The 23,366-nt window shown below is 44.8% G+C and overlaps 1 protein-coding gene across 1 annotated transcript in view; it reads left to right on the forward strand.

Moving 5' to 3' along the window:
- Positions 1–23,366, forward strand: part of dync1i1a (dynein cytoplasmic 1 intermediate chain 1a) — a 223,370-nt gene that overhangs the window by 184,928 nt on the left and 15,076 nt on the right. Inside the window, exon 15 of the mRNA XM_080216678.1 lies at positions 17,713–17,853. Coding sequence (XP_080072804.1) covers positions 17,713–17,853 — 141 coding nt within the window. The remainder of the gene's footprint in view (positions 1–17,712; positions 17,854–23,366) is intronic.

Raw genomic sequence — 23,366 nt, forward strand, 5'->3', positions numbered from 1 at the left:
ATGAGGATGTGTCTAGGGCGGTGGATAGAGGAGAGCCGGTGGATGTGGTCTTTCTTGATTTTCAGAAGGCGTTTGACAAGGTACTTCACGAGAGGTTATTGCAGAAGGTCAGGGGACATGGAGTTGGGGGTAGGGTGTTAGCGTGGATAGAGGATTGGTTGTCAAATAGGAGGCGGAGAGTGGGGGTCAATGGGTGCTATTCGGATTGGCGGATGGTGACTAGTGGAGTGCCTCAGGGGTCGGTGCTGGGGCATCAGCTATTTACCATTTATATAGATGACCTGGAGGAGGGAACCGAGTGTAGGGTGTCGAAATTTGCTGATGACATCAAGATTGGAGGAACGGCAAATTGTGCGGAGGGTGTGGAGAGTCTACAGAAGGATCTAGATAGGCTGGGCGAATGGGCCAGGAACTGGCAAATGGAATTTAATGTTGGCAAGTGCGAGGTGGTCCACTTTGGTAGGAATAATGGTAGGAAGGATTATTACTTACATGGAGAAAAACTGCAGCGGGCGACGGTGCAGAGGGACCTCGGGGTCCTTGTGCATGAGTCGCAAAAACCCAGCCTGCAGGTGCAGCAGGTCGTCAGGAAGGCGAATGGGATGCTGGCCTTTATAGCGAGGGGGATTGAATATAAAAGTAGGGAGGTCTTGCTGCGGCTGTATAGGGCATTGGTGAGGCCGCAGCTGGAGTACTGTGTGCAGTTTTGGGCGCCATACTTACGCAAGGATATTTTGGCCTTGGAGGGAGTGCAGAGGAGGTTTACTAGGCTGATGCCGGAGTTGAGGGGGTTGAGCTATGAGGAGAGGCTGAATAAACTAGGCTTGTACTCGTTAGAGTTTAGAAGAATGAGGGGAGATCTCATTGAGACGTATAAGATGATGAATGGGATGGATAGGATAGAGGTGGACAGACTCTTCCCGCTCAGAAAGGATAGTAGGACTAGAGGGCACAGCCTCAAGATAAAGGGGGTGCGGTTTAGAACGGAGTTGAGGAGGAACTTCTTCACTCAAAGGGTGGTGAATCTCTGGAATTCTCTGCCCGTTGAAGTGGTGGAGGCTACCTCACTAAATATTTTTAAGACACGGGTTGATGGGTTTTTGATAAGAGAGGGGATTAAGGGTTATGGGGAGAGGGCGGGAATGTGGAACTGAGCCACGACAGATCAGCCATGATCTTATTGAATGGCGGGGCAGGCTCGAAGGGCTAGATGGCCTACTCCTGCTCCTATTTCTTATGTTCTTATGTTCACTCTGCACTCAAGGAAATCCAGCCTACAGAAAAAAATTATCTATGAACCATTCAACCGGTTGTTGCCTTGACCTGCATGTGACCTCTCACCTTGGCCGAGTGGCTCCCTGACCACCACACTCTATTAACCATTTCTCCCCTTGTACATGAGTCCTCTGAATCTTCGAGTCTGCATCTCTCATCTCCATCCAGATTAGAGACTCAAGCCTGCTAATAGATGCAACATTTTCACTATTTACATAGAATAGCCTTTAATCACTCTTGCCAGACTACTGTACCACCTCAGTTTGATTCCCCCAATACATGCGTTTGTAGCACATTTGGACCTGATGCCAGTACATAATACTATGCCAGCATACTTAGTATTATTTTACATTCCTATGAGTGCTTGTAAGCAAATGTACAAACCACTGCATTAACCTCAATAAACCCAGCATGCAATTTGAAGAAGTAAAAATCAGAAAGGCAGTTTCAATAATTTGGTGACTGATAGAATCGCAAATGCCTTTGAAGATGCCCCTGTGATTTAGTGATACGCCCTTTGAACTTTAGTACTTGTCTGCACTCAGTAGCTGTTGCCAGTGCAGGGATGTGTCATCACCACGCTCTGTTGTCAGTGCTTGGGTGCCTATTTGGCTGGATTCTAAGCTATAAGACCTGCAGTACTGTAAGTGGGGTTTTCATGATGAAAGGTATGTTTTGTTCAGTGGAATATATTGAGTTTTTTTGAAGTAATTGTTATTTTGGTTTGTGATTTATCCAAACCATGACTCATTAAGGTACATCAGCATATAAGAACGTAAGAGGAGCAGGAGTAGGACATCTAGCCGTTCGAGCCTGCCCTGCTTTTAGTAAGATCATGGCTGATCTGAAGTGGATCCGTTCCACTTTCCCACTCTCTCCCCATAACCCTTAATTCCCTTGTCTGTCAAAAACCTATCTACCCGTGACTTAAATATATTTAGCGAGGTAGCCTCCACCACTTCAACGGGCAGAGAATTCCAGAGATTCACCACCCTTTGAGTGAAGAAGTTCCTCCTCAACTCTGATCTAAACTGCCCCCCTCTAGTCCTGCTGTCCGTTCTAAGCAGGAAGAATCTCTCCCTCTACCCTATCCATCCCCTTCATTATCTTATACGTCTCTATAAGATCCCCCCCATCCTTCTAAACTCCAACGAGTACAGACCCAGTCTGTTTAGTCTCTCTTCATAGTCCAATCCCCTCATCTCCAGTATCAGCCCAGTGAACCTCCTCTGCACTCCCTCCAAGGCCAAAATATCCTTGTGCAAGTGCAGCGACCAAAACTGCACACAGTACTCCAGCTGCAGCCTCACCAGTACCCGTACAGTTGCAGCAAGACCTCCCTACTTTTATATTCTATCCCCCTCGCTATAAAGGCCAGCATACCATTTGCCTTCTTGATCACTTGCTGCACCTGCAGACTGGGTTTTTGCGACTCATGCACAAGGACCCCCAGGTCCCTCTGCACCGTAGCATGCTGCAGCTTTTCGCCCTTTAAATAGTAATCCCTCCTATTATTTCTACCAAAGTGGATAACCTCACACTCGCTAACATTATACTTCATCTGCCATATCCTCGCCCACTCGCTCAGCCTATCCAGATCCCTCTGCAGACTTTCCACACCCTCCGTGCAATTTGCTTTTCCACTCATCTTCGTGTCATCAGCAAATTTCGTCACCCTACACTCAGCCCCCTCCTCCAGATCATCTATATAAATGGTAAATAGCTGAGGCCCCAGCACCGACCCCTGCGGCACTCCACTAGTCACCAACCGCCAATCAGAATAGCACCCATTGATACCAACTCTCTGCCTTCTATTAGACAACCAATCCTCTATCCACGCTAACACCTTACCCCCAACTCTGTGCACCCTAACCTTCTGAAGCAACCTTTTGTGAGGTATCTTATCAAACGCCCTTTGAAAATCTAGAAACACCACATCCACCAGTTCCACTCTGTCTACCACACTAGTCATATCCTCATAGAAATCCAATAAATTCGTTAAACACGACTTCCCCTTAACGAATCCATGCTGCGTCTGCTCTATCAAATCATTCCTTTCTCGGTGCCTCGCTATTTCTTCTTTGACGGATTCAAGCATTTTTCCAACTACAGACGTTAAACTGACCGACCTATAATTCCCTGCCTTTTGCTTGCTACCTTTTTTGAACAGCGGCATAACGTTAGCCATTTTCCAATCTTCCGGCACTTCCCCGGAATCCAGTGAATTTTGGTAAATAATCACTAAGGCATCTACTATCACCTGTGCCACTTCCTTCAGAACCCTGGGATGCATTCCATCCGGTCCTGGGGACTTGTCCACCATCAGTCCCGTTAGTCTATCAAGCACTACCTCTCTAGTGACAGTAATCGCATTCAGGCCCTCAACTCCTACCATCCTTCTATCTTTATTATCCGGCAAACTATTCGCGTCCTCCTCCGTGAAGACTGAGACAAAAAACTTATTTAGGGCCTCAGCCATTTCCTCATCTCCCACCACTAAATCCCCCCTCTCATCCTCTAAGGGTCCAACATTCACTCTAGCCAGCCTCCTCCTCTTTATATATTTGAAAAAACTCTTACTGTCCTTTTCCATATTTAGTGCTAGTTTAGCTTCATAGTCTATCCTTCCTTTCTCTATCAACTTCTTAGTCATTCTTTGTTGATTTTTAAACCTGTCCCAATCTTCTAATCGCCCACTACTTTTAGCCACTCTAAACGCATCAGCTTTTAATTTAATACTCTCCTTTATTTCCTGTCGATAACCATGGCTGGTTATCCCTTCTCCTACATTCCTTCTTTACCATCGGAATATATTTCTGCTGAATACCGAAAAAGATCTCCTTTAAGATCCTCATTTTGCCTATGTCGTTGGCACCCACATGTACTACAATGACCGGATTCTCACCCTCCCACTCCAGGTTCCTCTGCAGGCCAGATGAGACATCCTGGACCTGAGCACTAGGCAGACAACACACACTTCTGTATTCTTTATCATTGTGACAAAAGACAGTGTCTATACCCCTACCCACGCTATCCCCAATTACCACTACATTCCTCCTCTTCCTCTTTGTCCTGTGTCTGCATCACTGTACCGTGGGCAGTTTGCTCGTCAACCTTACAGCCCTCATTCTTGTCCATACTGGGAGCAAGAACCTCAAACCTGTTGTGCAGATTGAGAGGCTGCAGCGTTTGGGTCCCCCCCTCCTTCCTCCCCACTCCCCACTCCCCCCTCCTTCCTCCTTCCTCCCTCCTCCTCCCCCTCCTCCTTCCTCCCCACACTCTTTTCCCCCCTCCTTCCTCCCCACTCTCTTCACCCCCACCCTTCTTCCTCCTCCCTCCCCCACCCTCCTTCCTTCCTCCCTCCTTCCTTCCTTCCTCCCTCCTCCTCCTCCTTCCTCCCCTCTCCTTCTCTCCTCCCCCCCCCCCCCCCCCCCCCCCCGGCCACCGGCCGATGAGCCTCAGTGTCTGGAGCTCAGAGTTCAGTTCGTCTACTTTGAGCTGGAGTTCTTCAAGCAACCAGCACTTATTGCAGACATGGTCACTGGGAAGGACCTTGGGGTCCACCAGCTCTCACATCGTACAGAAACAGCACATCACATGCCCCTCCGTCACAGTCTCCTAGTGATTTCTAAACACAGTTAAGAATTTAAACTTGCTTTGCCCTTTTCTCCAAAGCCCTTACAGCTCACTCTGCTTCCCTCTCACTCCACTGCCCACTGTCTACAGCAATCCCCCTTTTATACTTCGCACGGTAAAAAAAATCCCTTTCCACAAAGCCCCACGGCCCACTTCCTGTCTAACTTGTAAAGCAGAAATATCGTTAAAAAACCCGCGAAAATCTTTACAAAGGTGATCACTTACCTTAACTCTGTGTGCAACCTTCATTCCGCTCGCTCCAACGAACAATGAGAGGGTTATTCACATGGATGAATTCATATGGTAAATTGTTTCATTCATTTTTTTTTACTAAAGCCTAATAGATGTGGCAATCTCCACAATTATGTATTAATAATCATAGAATGATACAGTGCAGAAAAAAACCATTTGGTCCCTCGTGCCTATTCCATTTCTCAGAAAAATCTTATTTCTTTGTCCTTCCCCAAAACCCTGAACATTTTTCCCTCAAATACTTATCCAAGCTCTTTTTGAATGTTAATATTGAGTCTGCTTTCACCAGTTTTTAAGATGGTGCATTCCCATCCTACAATTCACTTATGTGCCTTAATGTATGTGTGTGTGTGTAGTATAAGCAATTTTATTGCTCATATATTTAACAAAAATACAACAGCTTTTAAGGTATTTGCGATGCCATGTCTGTTTTGTAAAATGGCATTTTTATGAAAATATGCTTGTTTTGAGCAAGATCTCTTCTGATGCTGGATGTTCTCGTAAAAGGGTTAAGCATTAAACCAGCTGGAAAGCTGGATTCCCATGCCAAATGTATAGGACGTGATTTAGCAGTTCTGTTAGCTGCAAACACAAATCCTGCTTAATGGCTACAAAATATCCCGAGACGTTAAATACGGTTTTTGAGATTTCAGAATGCAATGTTTCCAGACCCACCCCCAGTGACACAATCAGGAAGATCACATACTATGATTTCTGCCTTATCAGCCTCCCCTTCAGGATGCCCTGCAGCTATTCAGTGACATCCTGGACTCTGGCATCAGGAAGGCAACACACCATCCTACAGTCACACTGACATCCACAATAGTGCCAACCTGTACTCCTGACAATAGAATTCTCCTCTCTTCTGCCTCTCCTGTACTGACAGGCTGCTTATGATGCTAGAAGCGTGGCTCTTTCTGTACTCCCTGGAGGAGCCATTGTCCTCGTCAGCCTCCAAAACGGAATACTGATTTATGAATGGGACCCCAGGGGACTCCTGAACTACCTGCCTGTCTCTCTTGTACTGCCTGGTGGCCATCCATACCCTTCCTTCCTCAAGTCCCTTCAGCTGCAGTGTGACCACTTCTTTAAATGTGCTATCCGTAATGCTGTCAGACTCGTGGCTGCTCCACAGTGTCTCCAGCTGCTGTTCCAGCTCTAAAACTCAAGCTTCCAGGAACTGCAGATGGACACACTTCCTGCACACATGCTGGTCCAGGGCACTAGAAATGTGCTTAGCCTCCTACGTAAAGCAGGAGGAGCAAACCACAGCCTCGAGCTTTCCTGCCATGACTAAACCCTTTAAATTTAGAACACTTTTTTACATAAAATAAATAGTGCTACCCTTGCTTTAAACAATGACTTACAATTTGATTTTAAAATTTTAAAAAAAGGACTTCAGTAAAGCCTTTGACAAGGTACCTTATGGTAAACTGGTATGAAAGATGAAGTCACATGGGATTAGAGCTGGCAAGATGGTTACAGAACTGGTTTGGGCATTGAAAACAGAGGGTAGCAGTAGACGGGTGATTTTCTGAATGGAAGACTGTGATTAGTGGTGCCCAATTCTGGAATCTTTGTTGTTTGGCAGTATATATAAATGATTTGGAGGAAAATGTAGCTGGTCTGATTATTAAATTCGCAGGCAACACAAAAATTGGTGCAGTTGCGGGATAATGAAGAGGATTGTCAGAAGATACAGCAAGATATAGACCAATTGGAAACTTGGGTGGAGAAATGGCAAATGGAGTTTAATTTGGACAAATGTGAGATAATGTGTTTTGGAATGTGCAATGCATGTAGTAATGATACAGTTAATGGTAGAAGCCTTCGGTGTATTGACAGGCAGAGAGATCTGGGCATACATGTTCACTGATCACGAAGTGGCAACGCAGGTGGATAAGGTAGTCAAGAATGCATACAGCATGCTTGCCTTCATTGGGGCATTGAGTATAAAAATTGGCAGGTCATGCTGCAGCTAGACAGAACCTTAATTAGGCCTCATTTGGAATATTATGTACAATTCTGGTGGCCACACTATTAGAAGGATGTGGAAGCTTTGGAGAGGGTACATAAGAGGTTTACCAAGATGTTGCCTGGTCTGGAGGGTATTAGTTATGAGGAGATGTTGTATAAACTTGGTTTGTTCTCGCTGTAACGATGGAGGTTGAGGGGAGACCTGATAGAGGTTTATAAGATTGAGTGGCATGAACAGAGTAGGTAGTCAGATGCTCTTTCCTAGGGTAGAAAAGTCAAGTACTAGGGGACATAGGTTTAAGGTGTGTGAAGAAAAGTTTAGACGAGATGTGAGAGGCAGGATTTTTTTTTAAGAGTGAATGTCTGGAACGCTGCCCGGTGACGTGGGAGCAGGTAGGATAGTGGCATTTAAGGGGCATCTAGAAGAATACATGAATAGGATGGGAACGGACTCTAAGTGCATACAGTTTTAGTATAGGCAGGCGTCATAATCAGTGCAAACTTGAGGGCTGAAAGGTCTGTTCCTGTGCTGCACTATTTTCAATCAGCTGTCCTCAATGAGACCTATGAGGAGGCCTGAGACCAAAGCAAAGACCTATTATAATGAGGCTCACAGTGGCACTTGGGTTGTTACTGAGTGGTGCGTCAACCTGCTGAAGATGTGCTTCTGCTGCCTTGACAGTGGTGGCGGGGGGGAGGTGCTTACAGAACAGTCTTGCGAGGACCCCCGCATGTCACTGTCTGCTGTGTCCTCCATAACTTAGCACAGCAGCAGGAAACATCCTCACTGAACAGCAGGAGGAGTGGGACGTTTCCTGTAACGAGGAGGAAGTCCAGGAGTGAGTTGGGAGAGAGCCTGAAGAGGAGCCAGGCAGAGTGAAAGTTTGCATGGATGCCCTCATTGCTTTCCAGTTTGTAGACTTGGACCACCATGTTGTCTGGTAGCTTTACAACTGCCCAGCCGCCCCCCCCCCCCCCCCCCCCCCACCCAAGATCTTTGTGACCATCTCCGTGTCTATGGGAGGGTGCCCACTTAAGAAACATCTCATCAGGGTGCTGGGCTGGGTAGACCCTGTGCATGCCTAGCACTGGGGTGGTGATGATTCTGTCAGCAAAGAAAGCTCAAGTTCCTCAGGTTTTGCTCATATCCGTCTGTCAGCAGCCACCATGCTGACTTACTGCCCGATGTGCAAGTGATGGTCAGAGCCACACCCCTCTGACCTGTAGCTCTAGAGGGGGATAAGGGGCTAGGCTTAGGCTTTACTGATTAATGCCGGAATCCTTCCAAGATGTATGTTCCTTTTGATTTGAGTTCACCTTACTGTTCACATTATACTGAGGGTTTTGGAAAAAATTGTGTCCAGATGGGGTGAGGATCTATCACAGTGGGCGAAGGGTCAGAAGCCTTAAATGTTATTAAAACCTTTTGTTCACAAGGTGATGTGCTTTCATGACAAATGATTTTGAACCCCAAATAAGTGTCTAAGTTCACTCATGCCCACTCTGTGTCCCTAAAACTCCTTACCTTTCGAGCCCTCCCACTACATCCAAGTATATTCCCAGGATGCACATCAAGAGTGGAGGTAGCCTGCTGCCCTCCACAACTTGCTGCCTTCAATGCCCTTGGTGGGCATCCCCTGGAGGACCTGCACTTGGAGGGACCTGGTTGACTTTGGGTGGCCCTGATGTTGCTGCGTCACCCTGTTCTGCCCACTATCTCTGAGAAGCACTGGTCTGAGGAAGGGGGGGATTCAGAAGGCCAGTCACTTCCAGGGTCTCCTGGGTGAAAGGGCCCAGGATGGTCTTCGGTGTTTCCCCCTCTTTCTGGGGGCTCATGAGCCCTGGGGTTGTTCCATGGGACAGAGAGGTAACATGAGTGAGCACCAGAAGCCCCCTCTGGAATTCTCTGCCCGTTGAAGTGGTGGAGGCTGCCTCGCTCAATATTTTTAAGACGCGGGTTGATAGGTTTTTGATAGGCAAGGAGATTAAGGGTTATGGGGAGAGGGCGGGAATGTGGAACTGAGCCACGACAGATCAGCCATGATCTTATTGAATGGCGGGGCAGGCTCGAAGGGCTAGATGGCCTACTCCTGCTCCTATTTCTTATGTTCTTATGTCATCTGGCACTGCCAGTCCAGGAGGCCTGCCAGTGTCTGCACCATGGTGTTGAAGCTGTCAACAATGATCCTCTGTCTACACTATGGTCTTGGTGCCCTCAGCTATGGTCCTCGGAGATTAAGCCCTGCCTTGGAGTTTGCCAGTCATGGCTCTGACATCTTGCTCCAGGCTTTCCACTGCAGTCACCACCCTTGCAGTGATGGCCTGGGTGTCACGAAACGCTGGCAACATATCCTGTGACTGAAGGCTCTGGGATTCCCCTGTTTGGCCTCACAGTCGCAGGATTACTGACAAACCTTCCACATATTTCCAGCTCCACCTCTGCATATCTAGTAGCGGAGGGAGGAATATGACCAAAGGCACAACACCTGACTGGAACATAGCTATGTCCTGAGATCCAGCAAACCTCCGACTGCTCGATTCCTGGGATGTTCCTGTGTCCCCCTAATGTGTATCAGCAGCAGTGTGGTGCTCACCAGCTGGTGATTCAGAAATCTGCCTGTTAGGTTCATCTGTGATAGTAGATGGTGTGGGTGATATCTGTGATGCATCTTCTTCGTACCTCTCAGATCTCCTCTGAGCTGGTGGCTGGAGGGGGGCTTTGCTTGTTGATGCCTGAAACTCATCGGTTGCTGATTCTGCAAGGCAAGGGACATGATTTCAGTACATTGCTTGGTCAGGGGTTTGGACAGTAAATAAGTCACTTGGGACTGCTCGTGTGGAAGATGTTGCAAACCAACTGAGCTCTTGGTGCAGGCCCATTCTGGCCCTTCCCTGCAAGCTCCATAGCCCTTTCCTCAAAGGGTGTCAGAACCCTCAACTTGGACATAGCACTGCCCATTTTCTCTCTCTTGTGTCTGTTATGGCCTGTCTTCTGCAGGGACACTGAAAGGGATATTGTGAGTTAGATGCCTGGCAGATTTGAGGTTGAGAACAACTAGCATGTATGAGCACTGCAGTAGGCAGGTAGGGGATCTGATGAATGCCAAGGCTGTTTGAAGATGATGCTGTGAGTTTCTGTGCTGGAAACCAGCAAGGTGGCAACTTGTAAGTTCATAGTGACACTCCAGAGATGACCCAAGGGTTGAATGCCAAAGGGAGATGGGGCATTTACTCTTCCAAATCAGAGGAGGTCATTCAACTTTCTCTGACATTGGACCCCCATCCTTTTTATCATGCTGCTGGCACTGACTGCTGCTGTCACTGCATCCCAGACAGGATTCATCACCTTGCTGGGAGGCCACCACCTAACCCGAGGGTAGAATGTTGCCCGTCTCTTCTCTACCACATCCAGTCATTGAATGAGGTGGGAGCTGGAAATCTGGCTGCCATTATCCTGGCTTGAATGAGAGTGTGTGTTGTGGAGCTGCTTAAATGCAGCATCCCCTTGATTGCAGTGCTCAGATGACCCTCAGGGTGGTGAATCAGGTAGTTTGCATCTGAGGTGAGACGTCTTTTGTGTGAGGAGGAAAGAAAATTTCAAAGTGCCTCAAGATAGTGATCTGGATGCTCCGCTGGGCATTGTACCAATTTTCATGTCAGAAATGATGCTTTGTCATTTTTCATAATTCCACCAATAGTTTTTAACTCCCATCATTTAACATTTGGATTCAAATCTTCATGGAAATATTTTAACAGATTTGAGGCATGTGAATTAGTAGGCTGCATTAAGTGATAGAATTTGCCATCTTAGAAATAACAAATCAGGGAATCTGGCCTGCTGTGCTGAGTGTTTTTGGAGGCCATTATGGTGACATAACCACAGTCCAATACTGGAGAATTATAGTTGGACAAAAACATTGCAGAGCAGAATTGATTTGTGGAGGAGTGTGTTAGCAAGAGATTGTGTTTTTTTTTCCCATCGTTGAAGAGCTAGAGGGAGTTTTAAAGAACCAGAATACTGGTGTTGCAATCTGGCTAAGGACTTTTGTAACTTAATTTAAAAGCCCAAAGTTTTACTTGGTGTCTTTTTTTTCCTCTGACATTGAGTTGCTAGATCTTATGATCCAATAGACTGAAGTAAAAGTAAAGCTTAAGTAAAAATTCCTTACCTACCCCTTTTCTCACTGGCTGACTAACCAACATCCTGGTTGTTCAGGTATCTGTCACAACACATTCTTTCCTCTGCCAGATGCTTTGATTTTCTTGCAACAGAAAGCCAGACTGATCATCATCTCTTTGTTGTTTGTCTCATTTATCAAACTCTGATATAAAGAATGCATTGCCTTAAAAAAACAAATCGCAAACATATAATCAGTTTGTCTTATCTTCAGACCGAATTTATACTAACACATTTTAGAACATAGAACACTACAGCACAAACAGGCCCTTTGGCCCATGAGTTGCGCCGATCACATCAACACCTACCAATCTATAGACCTATCTATAACCCCCAATCCCATAAAACCCCATATACTCATCCAGAAGTCTTTTAAAAGACCCCAGCGAGTTCGCCTCCTCCACCACTGACGGCAGCCGATTCCATTCACTCACCACCCTCTGAGTGAAAAACTTACCCCTAACATCACTTCTGTACTTTCCTTCCCGCACCTTAAATCTGTGTCCTCTCGTAGCGACCATTTCAACCCGGGGAAATAGCCCCTGAGAATCCACCCTATCTATTCCTCTCGACATTTTATAAACTTCTATCAGGTCACCTCTCAACCTTCGTCTCTCCAGGGAAAAGAGACCCAGCTCCCTCAACCTAACTTCATAAGGCATGCCTCCCAGTCCAGGCAACATCCTTGTAAATCTCCTCTGTACCCTTTCAATAGCTTCTACGTCTTTCCTATAGTGAGGCGACCAGAACTGCGCACAGTACTCCAAATGAGGCCTGACAAGGGTCTTATAAAGTTGCAGCATTACCTCCCGACTCCTAAACTCAATCCCTCGATTAATGAAGGCCAGTACACCATACGCCTTCTTGACCACCTCCTCCACCTGCGAGGCCGATTTAAGAGTCCTGTGGACCCGGACCCCAAGATCCTTCTACTCTTCAACACTACTAAGACTCCTGCCCTTGATAGTGTACTCGTTCATCCCGTTGGTTCTGCCAAAATGGACGACTACACATTTATCCGCGTTGAAGTCCATCTGCCACTTCTCTGCCCAGTCCTGCACCCTATTTATGTCCTGCTGCAACTTTTGACATCCTTCCAGACCATCCACAACACCACCGACCTTCGTGTCATCAGCGAACTTACTTACCCATCCCTCCACTTCCTCATCCAGGTCATTTATGAAAATGACAAACAGCAAGGGTCCTAGAACAGATCCCTGGGGTACTCCACTGGTGACTGACCTCCATTCAGAAAAAGACCCATCCACAACCACTCTCTGCCTTCTGCAGGCAAGCCAGTTCTGGATCCACAAGGCCAAAGGCCCTTGGATCCCATGCCCTCTCACCTTCTCAAGAAGTCTTGCATGGGGGACCTTATCAAACGCCTTGCTGAAGGCCATGTACACCACGTCCACTGCACTTCCTTTGTCAATGTGTTCAGTCACATTATCGAAGAACTCAACTAGGCTCGTAAGGCACGACCTGCCCTTGACAAATCCATGCTGACTATTCCTGATCATGTCAAATCTCTCCAAATGCTCGTAAATCTTGTCCCTCAGAAACGTCTCCATCAGCTTACCAACCACTGAGGTCAGACTCACCGGTCGGTAATTTCCCGGGCTATCTGTGTTCCCTTTCTTGAAAATAGGGACTACATCCGCAATCCTCCAATCTTCTGGAACCTCTCCCGTCTCCATTGACAACGCAAAGATCGTCGCCAGGGGCTCTGCAATCACTTCCCTCGCCTCCCACAGTATCCTGGGGTACATCCCATCTGGTCCCGGCGACTTATCTATCTTGATTCAGAAGTTCTAACACATCCTCCACCTTAATATCCACAAACTCAATCTTTTCCATCTGCTGCAAATCCGTAGCAAAATCTCCCAGATCAGCTTCCACCGTGAATACTGAGGCAAAGTACTCATTAAGCACCTCTGCCATTTCTTCTGGTTCCACACAGACCTTTCCCCCTTCACCTTTTTATAGGTCCTATCCCTTCTCTTCTCATCCTTTTACCTTTCACATATTTATAGAAGGCCTTGGGATTCTCCTTAATCTTACCCGCCAAGGTCTTCTCATGACCCCTTCTGGCTCTTCTAATTTCCCTTTTAAGCTCCTTTCTACAGTCCTTATACTCCTCAAGATCCTTAACCTCTCCTAGTTTCCTGAACCTTTTGTACACCTTCCCTTTCCTCCTGACTAGGTTCAACACAGCCTTCGTGCACCACGGTTCCCGCAACCTACCAAAACCCCCTTGTCTCATCGGAACGTTGTCATGCATAGTTCCAGACAAACATTCCTTGAATATCCGCCACCTTCCTTCGGTACTTTTCCCTAAGAACGCCTCCTTCCAGTTTATTTGTCCAAGTAACTTCCTGACTTCTTCGTATCTCCCCTTACTCCAGACAAACACCTTCCTAGCCTGCCTGATCCTATCTTGTTCCAATGCAATTGTGAAGGAGATAGAATTATGGTCACCATTCCCAAGATGCTCTCCTACCGAGAGATCCATCACCTGCCCTGGTTCATTCGCCAGTACCAGGTCAAGTACAGCTTCTCCCCTCGTAGGCTTATCCACATACTGTGTCAGGAAACCTTCCTGAACACACCTAACAAACTCCTCCCCATCCAAACCCCTTACCCTAGGGATATTCCAGTCGATGCTTGGGAAATTGAAGTCTCCCATCACAACAACTCTGTTATTAATACATCTCTCCAGAATCTGTTTCCCTATCTGCACTTCAACTTCCCTGTCACTATTGGGCGGCCTATAGAATACACCCAGCAAAGTTTTCGACCCTTTGCTGTTCGTAACTTCCACCCACAGAGACTCTGTAGATAGTCCCTCCACGGCATCCTCTTTCTCTGCAGCCACGACACTGTCCCTGATCAACAGTGCCACTCCACCACCTCTTCTGCCACCCTCCCTGTCCTTCCTGAAGCATCTGAAACCTGGCACCTGAAGTACCCAGTCCTGTCCATGAGACATCCAAGTCTCCGTAATGGCCACCACATCACATTCCCAAGCAGCAATCCACGCCCTAAGCTCATCTACCTTATTCACTACACTCCTTGCATTAAAATATATACACTTCAGCCCCTCAGTCTGGGCATTTCCCTTCTCCACCCCCTGTCTAACCTCCCTCCCATACTGCCTGCGGTCCTCCCCTACCTGGGAGCTAACCTCCTCCGTCCCAGTTTCCCCATCACAATTCCCTCCCTCCATCCTTTCTAGTTTAAAGTCCCCCCGGTAGCCTTAGCCAGTCTTCCCGCCAAGATATTAGTCCCCCTGGGATTTAAGTGCCACCTGTCCTTACTGTACAGGTCCCACCTACCCCTAAAGAGGTCCCAGTGATCTAGGAACCGAAATCCCTGCCCTCTACACCAGTCCCTCAGCCACGCATTCAGCCTCCACCTCATTTCATTTCTTCCCTCATTCTCCCGTGGCACAGGCAGCAATCCTGAGATTACTACCTTCGCTTTTCTCTTCCTCAGCTGTCTACCCAGTTCCCTATAGTCCCTTTTCACGAGTGCCTCCCTCTTCTTGCCTACGTCAGTAGTACCTATATGCACTACAACCTCTGGTTCCTCACCCTCCCCTTTCAGGATGTCTGGGACGCGCCCAGAGACATCCCGAATCCCAGCTCCAGGGAGACAAACCACCATCTGCGACTCCCGTCTACGTCCACAAAAACGCCTGTCCGCCCCCCTCACTGTGGAGTACCCTATTAGCACTATCTTTCTGCTCTCTTTTTTGATTTTTTGACTTACTGGCTCAGCTCCAGAGACCTGGCCACTGCTTCCTCCCTCAGATGAGCTGTCCCCCCCAGTAGTACTCAGGCCGGAGTACTTATTTTGAAGGGGGACATCCACCGGCGTGCTCTCCATCACCCGTGGTTTCCCTTTCCTAATAGTTACCCAAGTGCCCTCTTCCCGTTGCCCTGGTGTGACTACTTGCTGATAGCTCCTATCTATAACCTCCTCACTCTCCCGAATGAGCCGAAGGTCCTCGAGCTGCATTTGCAGCTCCTTAACCTGGTTCCGTAGGGTCTGCAGCTCCACACACTGAGCACAGGTGTGGATGTCTGGTAGACCAGGAGCTTCCAAGACCTCCCACATGTTGCATTGGCAACAACATACAGGTCTCACACCCATACTTGCCCCTTTTAGCAACCCAGAGGAAAAAGTAAAAAAAAACTTATAACTTAACTTATCTCTTTGGCCCTGTGAGCCAAAGCCCTTATAGCACACACAAAAACAAAAGCAGTCTTACCTGCTCTCAGACAGAGCCCCTCTCTCTCTCTTTTTTAGGTTAGAGGAGGGGGGAGGGCTGGGATACTCTACCTATGTAGAGTATCAGGAATCCCCTCCGGTCTAATTTATAGTAGCTGAAAAAAAACTTGACCCGAGTGCCCTCGCAACTACTTCCGGGGTAAAACTTAAAGCAAGCAAAAAAAACCCCACTGAACTCACTAAAACCCACTAAAACAAAGTTAGTCTTTAAAAGAAAGAAAAAGTCGCTGTACTCACCCACAAGCTCTCCACTCGCAAATCGCAGCCTCTCTTCAGTGCTCCCACGGAACAATGAGGCCGGATCCCCGAGGTGAGTAAACTTTTAAAGGTGAAAAAAAAACTGAACGTTTGGGTATTTTTAATCGGAGTACACTATCAAATTGTAACGTGTTTCACCTGTACTGTATCAACTACTGTTGATAAAGGAGCTGTGTTCTACTGACCAGTTGGATATTAACAAAACCTTTGGCAGAGATTGGTCATTTCCATTGCAGTGGTAATAAAGCAACTGGATTTATCTTGGGCAGGGGATGCTGCTTCATTTCTGGAAACTGTGACAATAGAATACTCAGACATAATCCTAATATGAATTTAAAGTTGGATTATTTTACTTTGGGGCAATTTTATTTTTAAGAACTACATTGACAGTCCTAATATGTTGCTATAAACCTTATTGATGTTTCCCAATGTGACTCAAAGCAAACCAGATTTTTGTGAGGTTGTACTTGCAATTAATGAATGGGATCTTTTAAAAATATTTTTATATAGTGTAGGTAATGCAATAGCAGTTAACTTGTGCCCCAACTCCCTAATACAGATCATGATGATATGTCGACGGAAAGCTTTTAAGTGCTTTGTTCATATATTTATCATTATGCCGTTACAGTTGCACTTGAGAATGACATCCAAACAGTCATTAATTTCTGAAATGGCAGGATTTTGAAGAATTAACTTTAACTGCATTCTAAATTGAACAATTCTAAAGTTAACATTGCTTGTTTTGTTTATTTGTTATCTATCGATCAAAAAAAGATAAAATTAAAACACTACTGTACACTATTCAGGAGCCAGTGACCTTTCTGACCCCAGTTGAGGTGGCAGAAGCTGATGTGAGATGTGATTTTCTCACCGGTGTTCTTTACAATGCAACTTATTTGCACTTGACTAATGAAATACCATCACAACACAATATGGTCAATTTTTATCTTTCTGGGATAAATGCCCATAACACATGAAATTTTGAGTAATTTACTGTTTATTCCTAAAAAATTTAAAATTGTATCGCTGATGTGAAAGCAATTCATGCTAAAGATGAATGTAATCTGAGGTACTGTGCAGCAATAAAGACCCTATTGGGTAGGGAAAATGTGCAGCTTATGCTATCACTGCATGTTTAACTCCAAAAGGTTTTTCACCTATAGCAGGGTAGATTGAGGGATGTGGGGGTGGGTGAGCACAAGAGGAGGAGGAGAAGCACTTTTCATTCAAATGTCTTGAGAGAAGATGACAGCTAATAGCAGTGGCCAGTATGTTGATCTTTAAAGTTGAACGTTTTGTCTTTGATGTTGGCCAGTTTGTCTTTGCAGCTTTCCACACTGGAGATGAAATGTCTGGAATGGAGATAAGCAGGGGAGAGGGCAAATGGCCCCCAGGGAAATGGTTCACCTCAATTACAGCAGCTACTGCTGCATAACTTTTTTCACTAGATGGCACTCTGTATCTATAATGGCAGGCTATTGTCTGAAAGCCTGCAGTAAAATTCCACTGCCTGGTTCATTTAGAGCATCCCATAATCCTTGGCAGGTTTACCACAGTTTGATTCATTTGGACATGTAACCTCCTACTTGTCGTGGATGAATTGTGAGTTAAAGGCCTAAACATCTACCTGTCTTGGGAATGCTCATGCAGTCTTTAGGCTATTCATTTTTAAAATATTTATCTTACTGGACAGCTGTTGTATTGAAGTTACAGCACACCTTTGCAGACTTTCATCTCATTGGTTTATGACACTTTGAAAATGTGCAAAGTTTTTAATTAGATTTGCCAGACAGCCTCAGGCAACACTAGCGCCACAAAGTCTTCTTGCTCTCTCCGCCTTACAGCACAACAAGCCTCTCTACTCCTTTGAAGACAATGCAGACTATGTCTACGACGTCATGTGGTCACCAGTGCATCCTGCACTATTTGCCTGTGTGGATGGGATGGGGCGATTAGACCTCTGGAACCTCAATAATGACACCGAGGTGAGGAAGAAATGAACCTTTTGGTGATTTAATCACCTTCTTAAAATATGTTTGAAAATATTAGAACTCTTACAGTTTGTGTTGAAGTGTTAGTGAAGGGTCGTAATTCTCGACAACATTCTTTGCTTGTTCACTGAATTATAGAAAATGAAAACACTTGACTAATTTATCAGAACAAAATTATTTGAAAACTGGATTTTAAAGAAATTAGAGTTGGCATTCAAATTCCTATCACAGATTCGAATATGTGCATTATATTATAATCTCATCTTTTCTCAAATTCAATATTAGGATTGTTAACTTGCAAGATACAGTAAATTAAAAAAAATTTGCACAACGATACCTGAATTTGTTCTTGGTGTGATGGTGTTTGCTGAAAGCAAGCAATTTGTTATTAAACCTAATATTAGTTTTACTTATCTATAATGTAAATATTATTTTGATTTTTATTTAATGTTACATCAACTATAAATAAAAAATGTGGGCAAGTCGCTTCAAGCTGGACGTCAACCAACTAAAGACGAAAAGATCTTTTGAAGTGTCCACAGCAGGAAGCAGTTCAGCCTTTTTAATTATGAACCACACAGCTGCAGGATATGAGTGGGAAAGGCTTTTTCTACATCAACCATGTTTTAGGAGGAGATTACAGTACTGTCAGGTATATTTTGTGGAATGTGCCAATCTAGTAAATGTCAATTGCAAAAGAACATTTAGAAGTTCAATTTGTCATCTCTTGGTTCGATAAAACCTTTCCTTTTGATGCTTGACTGTTTAAATATTTAACCTTTTCAGTTAGAGCATAGAACAGTACAGCACAGGAACAGGCCCTTTGGCCACAATGTGTGCTGAATGTGATGCCAAATTAAACTAATCCCTTCTGGCTACCCTTGGTCCACATCCTTCAATTCCTTGCATAGTCATGTGCTTATCTAAATGCCCCTATTTTATCTGCCTGCACCACCAACTCTGGCAACTCATTCCAGACACCTATCTCACAAAATAATTTGCCCCTCACATCTCTTTTGAACTTCCCCCACTCACATTAAGTGCATGCCACCTAGTATTAGACATTTCAACTCTGGAAAAAGATTCTATCAACCCTATCTATGCCTCTCAATTTTATAGACATATTAGTTCCAAACTAGTACTACAGAATTTACAACTTTCCCCCTCCACTCTGTGGAATTATCCTATTCTCCCAAGTGTATTGGCAGGAGCCTCCAGTTGTGTCTTTCCTGTACCAGATTCTGCACTTGGAACCTCATTAGTTATCATTGGTGAGTTTCTGTCCAAATCTCCTGGTCGGCTGGTGGCTAATTCACCCATCACTTGGCTGATGGATTCGAAGGCCCTTCTACCATATTTAAATACTAGTCCAGCACATTCCTCTCACTCTCTCCAGCATACCCATCTTCAAATCATGCAGGATGTCAGCAACCCAGAAGTAAATGGCTCGTAGCCTCCAGATTCCTCGATTCAAACACCTTCCCCCTGAGCCCATCACTTGCAAGGCACTCATGCCCCACTTAAACTCCTACCCACCATCTCTATCCCTTACCTGTAAACAACTTGACCCCCTTTGTAAGCTTTTTGTGCAGGCTTGTCGGGGTCCAGCTTCCTTCCCCTCAGCCTCCCATTGTTCGTCCTCTCCATTCGTCTCTTTTCTCTTCTGCCTGCCATTGTGAGCCTTCGTTCTACCCTCACCCCTTCCTTGAAATCCAACCCCACTCGTACTTTAGACCTTTTGCTGTGATGGCTACATGTGCTATTTGGAGTGAGGAAGGAGGAAAGGAGACCACCTGTATTTCCAAACTCCAGGTGCAGTACTGATCTGAGATGGTGACACAGGAGGGTCCATGAAACAGCACCATCCATTGAAGGCCAGCTTGGCATAGAGATGGAAGTCAGGAACCAGTCTGCCCTGACAGAATGGTGAACAGCCAGCACTACGGCAGAAAGCCGCCTTTGCACTCACCTCAAAGTCTTTGACAAACTGAGGACCACCTTTTGCATGCCACTCTTTATGAATTGGATTAGATGCCAGTGTGATTTGATGTGACACAAGCTTGGACGGCCTGATTGTGGAATTCGCTTTTGAAAGTTGGATCAAAAATTAACGAGAGACAGGCTTCTCCACAAACTTTTATTGCATCGGAGGAGAGATCATTAGACCAAACACATCAAGCATTGGTTCATGAGTCTCTGTCTGGCTTACAAAACAGTTTCAGTTATACACAACGGAGATACATCCACGTACTTCTGTTAGCCAATAAGGGCGTAGTTGTATTGTTACGTTTTGATTAGATTACTTTCAAGAACAAAAGGCGATAGCCATGTCCTTACGTGGCTGTTAAAGTTTCTAATGAGATTACTTTCAAGAACAAAAGGCCAATCGGTAAGGCCCTGCCCTCCGAAGCCAGAACCACAATAACCTATTAGCAGTTTCTTTAATGTGATCATCAGTTTTGGTGAGCCTTGTCACCCTTGCCTCAGGCCCTTTCCATAACCAGTTTATCCCTCAACTGATTTCTAGTTACACATCTCAATTTTAATCTTTTCCTCTTCTCAATCTACCTTATACACATTCTCATGATGGGATGTTGGCAAGCAGCTGTTTCAATGAGCATTCATGGGATGTAAATGAATTCAAATGGCATTGCAAATGAACAACTAAACTGCCATTAACCTGTCATTGGCAGAATTGCAATGTGATTTTACGTCAGCATGCTTCCAACTTCCTGGCTGTCACCAGATTTTCCATGCCCGCCAACATCAAACCCGCAGTGAGCCAAAAGGGAGAGTTCCTCCCGTATATTTGAAATTCAAATGGCTGAAAAATGACACTAGTTTTGATGTAGCTTATCTCAGTCAGAATGACCTATAATTTTAATGAATCTTATACAAAATTTGTAATAATTTGCATATTGTAAAGATTTGAATGCTTTAAAATCCTGGCATCCATTGTACCTGAAATTACAACACCATCAATTTTGAAATAACTGAGCATGTGCAAGAATTCACCACTGTTTAAATGTTAATTTTGCAGCTTTCAATTCTAGCTATCTCACTGTCCTGGAAGATAAGGTACACGTTTGTGTGGGGGGAAACAACATTGCTGATCATTGTGTTAATAGCCTCATACGTAATTGCTGTTACATCTGCTGCTCCTCAAGTAGGAACCTGGTTGAAGCAGGCCTTATTGTTCTCTGTTGTTCTGCATCAAATATCAATCTTAATCAGTAGAAATGTTTTATTACCTAGATTGGAAAATACTGCTGTTTGAATTAAATCATTTATATTTGACATTTTAAACTAATCAAATCTATGATGATTAATTTGATGAATGAAAGATTGCCTTTTTGGGTACAGTTTTTTTTCCTCCATGGATCTACATTCAGGAGTAGGTCAGTTATTGATTCATGGGATGAAATTTCTGGCAATTCCCTCTGGCGAAATCTTATGGTTCCACCAGTGGGGACCTCCCGCCATGGCAATGAAGGGTGCATACAACAGGAAAACCCGTTGATAGTGGCAGGACCAGAAGATCCCATGGTGTCCATTCAAACCATAATTTAAAATCCATCTATTTTAGTTTGAAATGAAATTAATCATTTCTGTTGCAGTTGTTGACCTTCATGGCCACTTGAGGGTAATGATGTCGATATGTCGGCATTGGACTGGGGTAAACACAGTAAAAAGTCTGACAACACCAGTTTTAAGTCCAACTGATTTATTTTATAGTAAACTCACTAGCTTTCGAGGTTTCCCTCCTCTTCAGGTGAATGGAGGGAAACCTCGAAAGCTAGTGAGTTTACTATCAAATAAATCGGTTGGACTTAAACCTGGTGTTGTCAGACTTTTCACTTGAGGGTAACACAGTAAGGGAAAAAAAATGAAGGCACATCAAAACCACACTTCATTAATACTGTATAAATTAGCCAGGGGATTAAGAAATGTACCATAAATTATAAATATCCAGAATTTGCTGATTGAGTTATACCACTGTCATTTGCTTCATATCAACTCATCCTATGCCCACTAAGTTTCATGCTTTTGCTGGATTTGGACAAAGTTTTTGATTTCATAATTAATAGTGCAAGTACCCACTTCATGTAATAATTAACAACTGTCAATGTGAAAAATTTGAACTGTAAAGTTTAATTCCTTTCAGTAATGAATTGTTGAAAGTTTGAAAAACAAAACTTTTCAATTTTTTCTTTGACTTTTTTCTCTTCTAATACAATCTTTTTCTTTCCTGTTTCACTTTCTGCATTGGATTTGACGCTAATTCACACTGCTTTGCAGCCCTCCCTCTGTTTATTTCTCAGTCCTTAAATCTAATAGGTTAAGGAGCTACACTGTTGGTCGCATTGTTCACTATGGTCCCAGATGCCATGTTACCCTTACCATGATTGTATCCATGCACATTTCCAGTAAATTGAGGCGCCAATAAATTTTAAACTGATGGATCCAGGGAAAAGCTTAACTGAAGACATATGGCGTAAGATGCCCTGCCCGAGCAAGTTATCTTAATTAGTTCCTGGGATGTAGGCATTGTGCCAGGGTCAACATTTATTACCCTTCCCTAATTGCCTTTTAGTGGGTGCTGCCAACCCGCTTTCCTGAACCATTGCAGATATGCAGTAGATATATCCACAGCAATGTTGTGTGGAATTGACCCAAGACAGTGAAGGAACAGTGATACTCTTTTCTGTTAGGCTTATGAAATGTTAATATAGTTATGTCAGGATGGTCTGTGGCTAGGTGGGGAACTTGCAAGTGGTAATGTTCCAAAGAGGTTGTGGATTTGACCAGTACCATGGCATCTTGCTGCGGTGAATCCTTCAGATGCATACTACAGACACAGTGGTGAAGGGAGTGAATGTTTAAGGTGGTGGATGGATTGCCGGTCAGGTAGGGCTGTTATATCCTGGTGGTGTTGAGATTCTTATCGAAGCTACAGTCATCCAGACATGTGGAGAGTATTTCATTCCACAGCGGACTTGCCTTGTGAATGCTAGAAAGACTTTGAGGAATAAGGTGGTGAGTTACTTGAATTTCCAGCCTCTGTTCTTGTAAGCACAATATGTATGTGGTTGGTCAAATTCAGTTTCTGGTCTGTGATAATTCACAGGATGTTTATGGTGGGGATTCAACAGTGGTAATATTGTTACTAATCAAGGGGAGATTCTTTGTTGTTTGAGGTAGTGATTGCCTGACACTTCTATGGTACAAATGTTACTTGCCATTTATCAGCCCACGGCTGATTGTTGTCCTGGTCTTGCACACACTGGTTCAGTATTTGAGGGATTGCATAGAAACATAGGAGTAGGCCATTCGACCCCTGAAGCCTGCTCTGCCATTCAACTAGATAATAGTTGATAGTTTATCTCAATGCAACTATCTCGATTTCATCAATATCCAGAAAAAAATTATCGCTCTCTGCTTTGTAACTGTCCTGTCATGGAACTGAAAACTGTGTAACTGTCAGCAATTATTTCTATTCCTGATCT

The sequence above is a fragment of the Carcharhinus amblyrhynchos genome, chromosome 2 (assembly GCF_965287045.1).
Source record: "Carcharhinus amblyrhynchos chromosome 2, sCarAmb.v2.hapA, whole genome shotgun sequence".
NCBI lineage: Eukaryota > Metazoa > Chordata > Chondrichthyes > Carcharhiniformes > Carcharhinidae > Carcharhinus > Carcharhinus amblyrhynchos.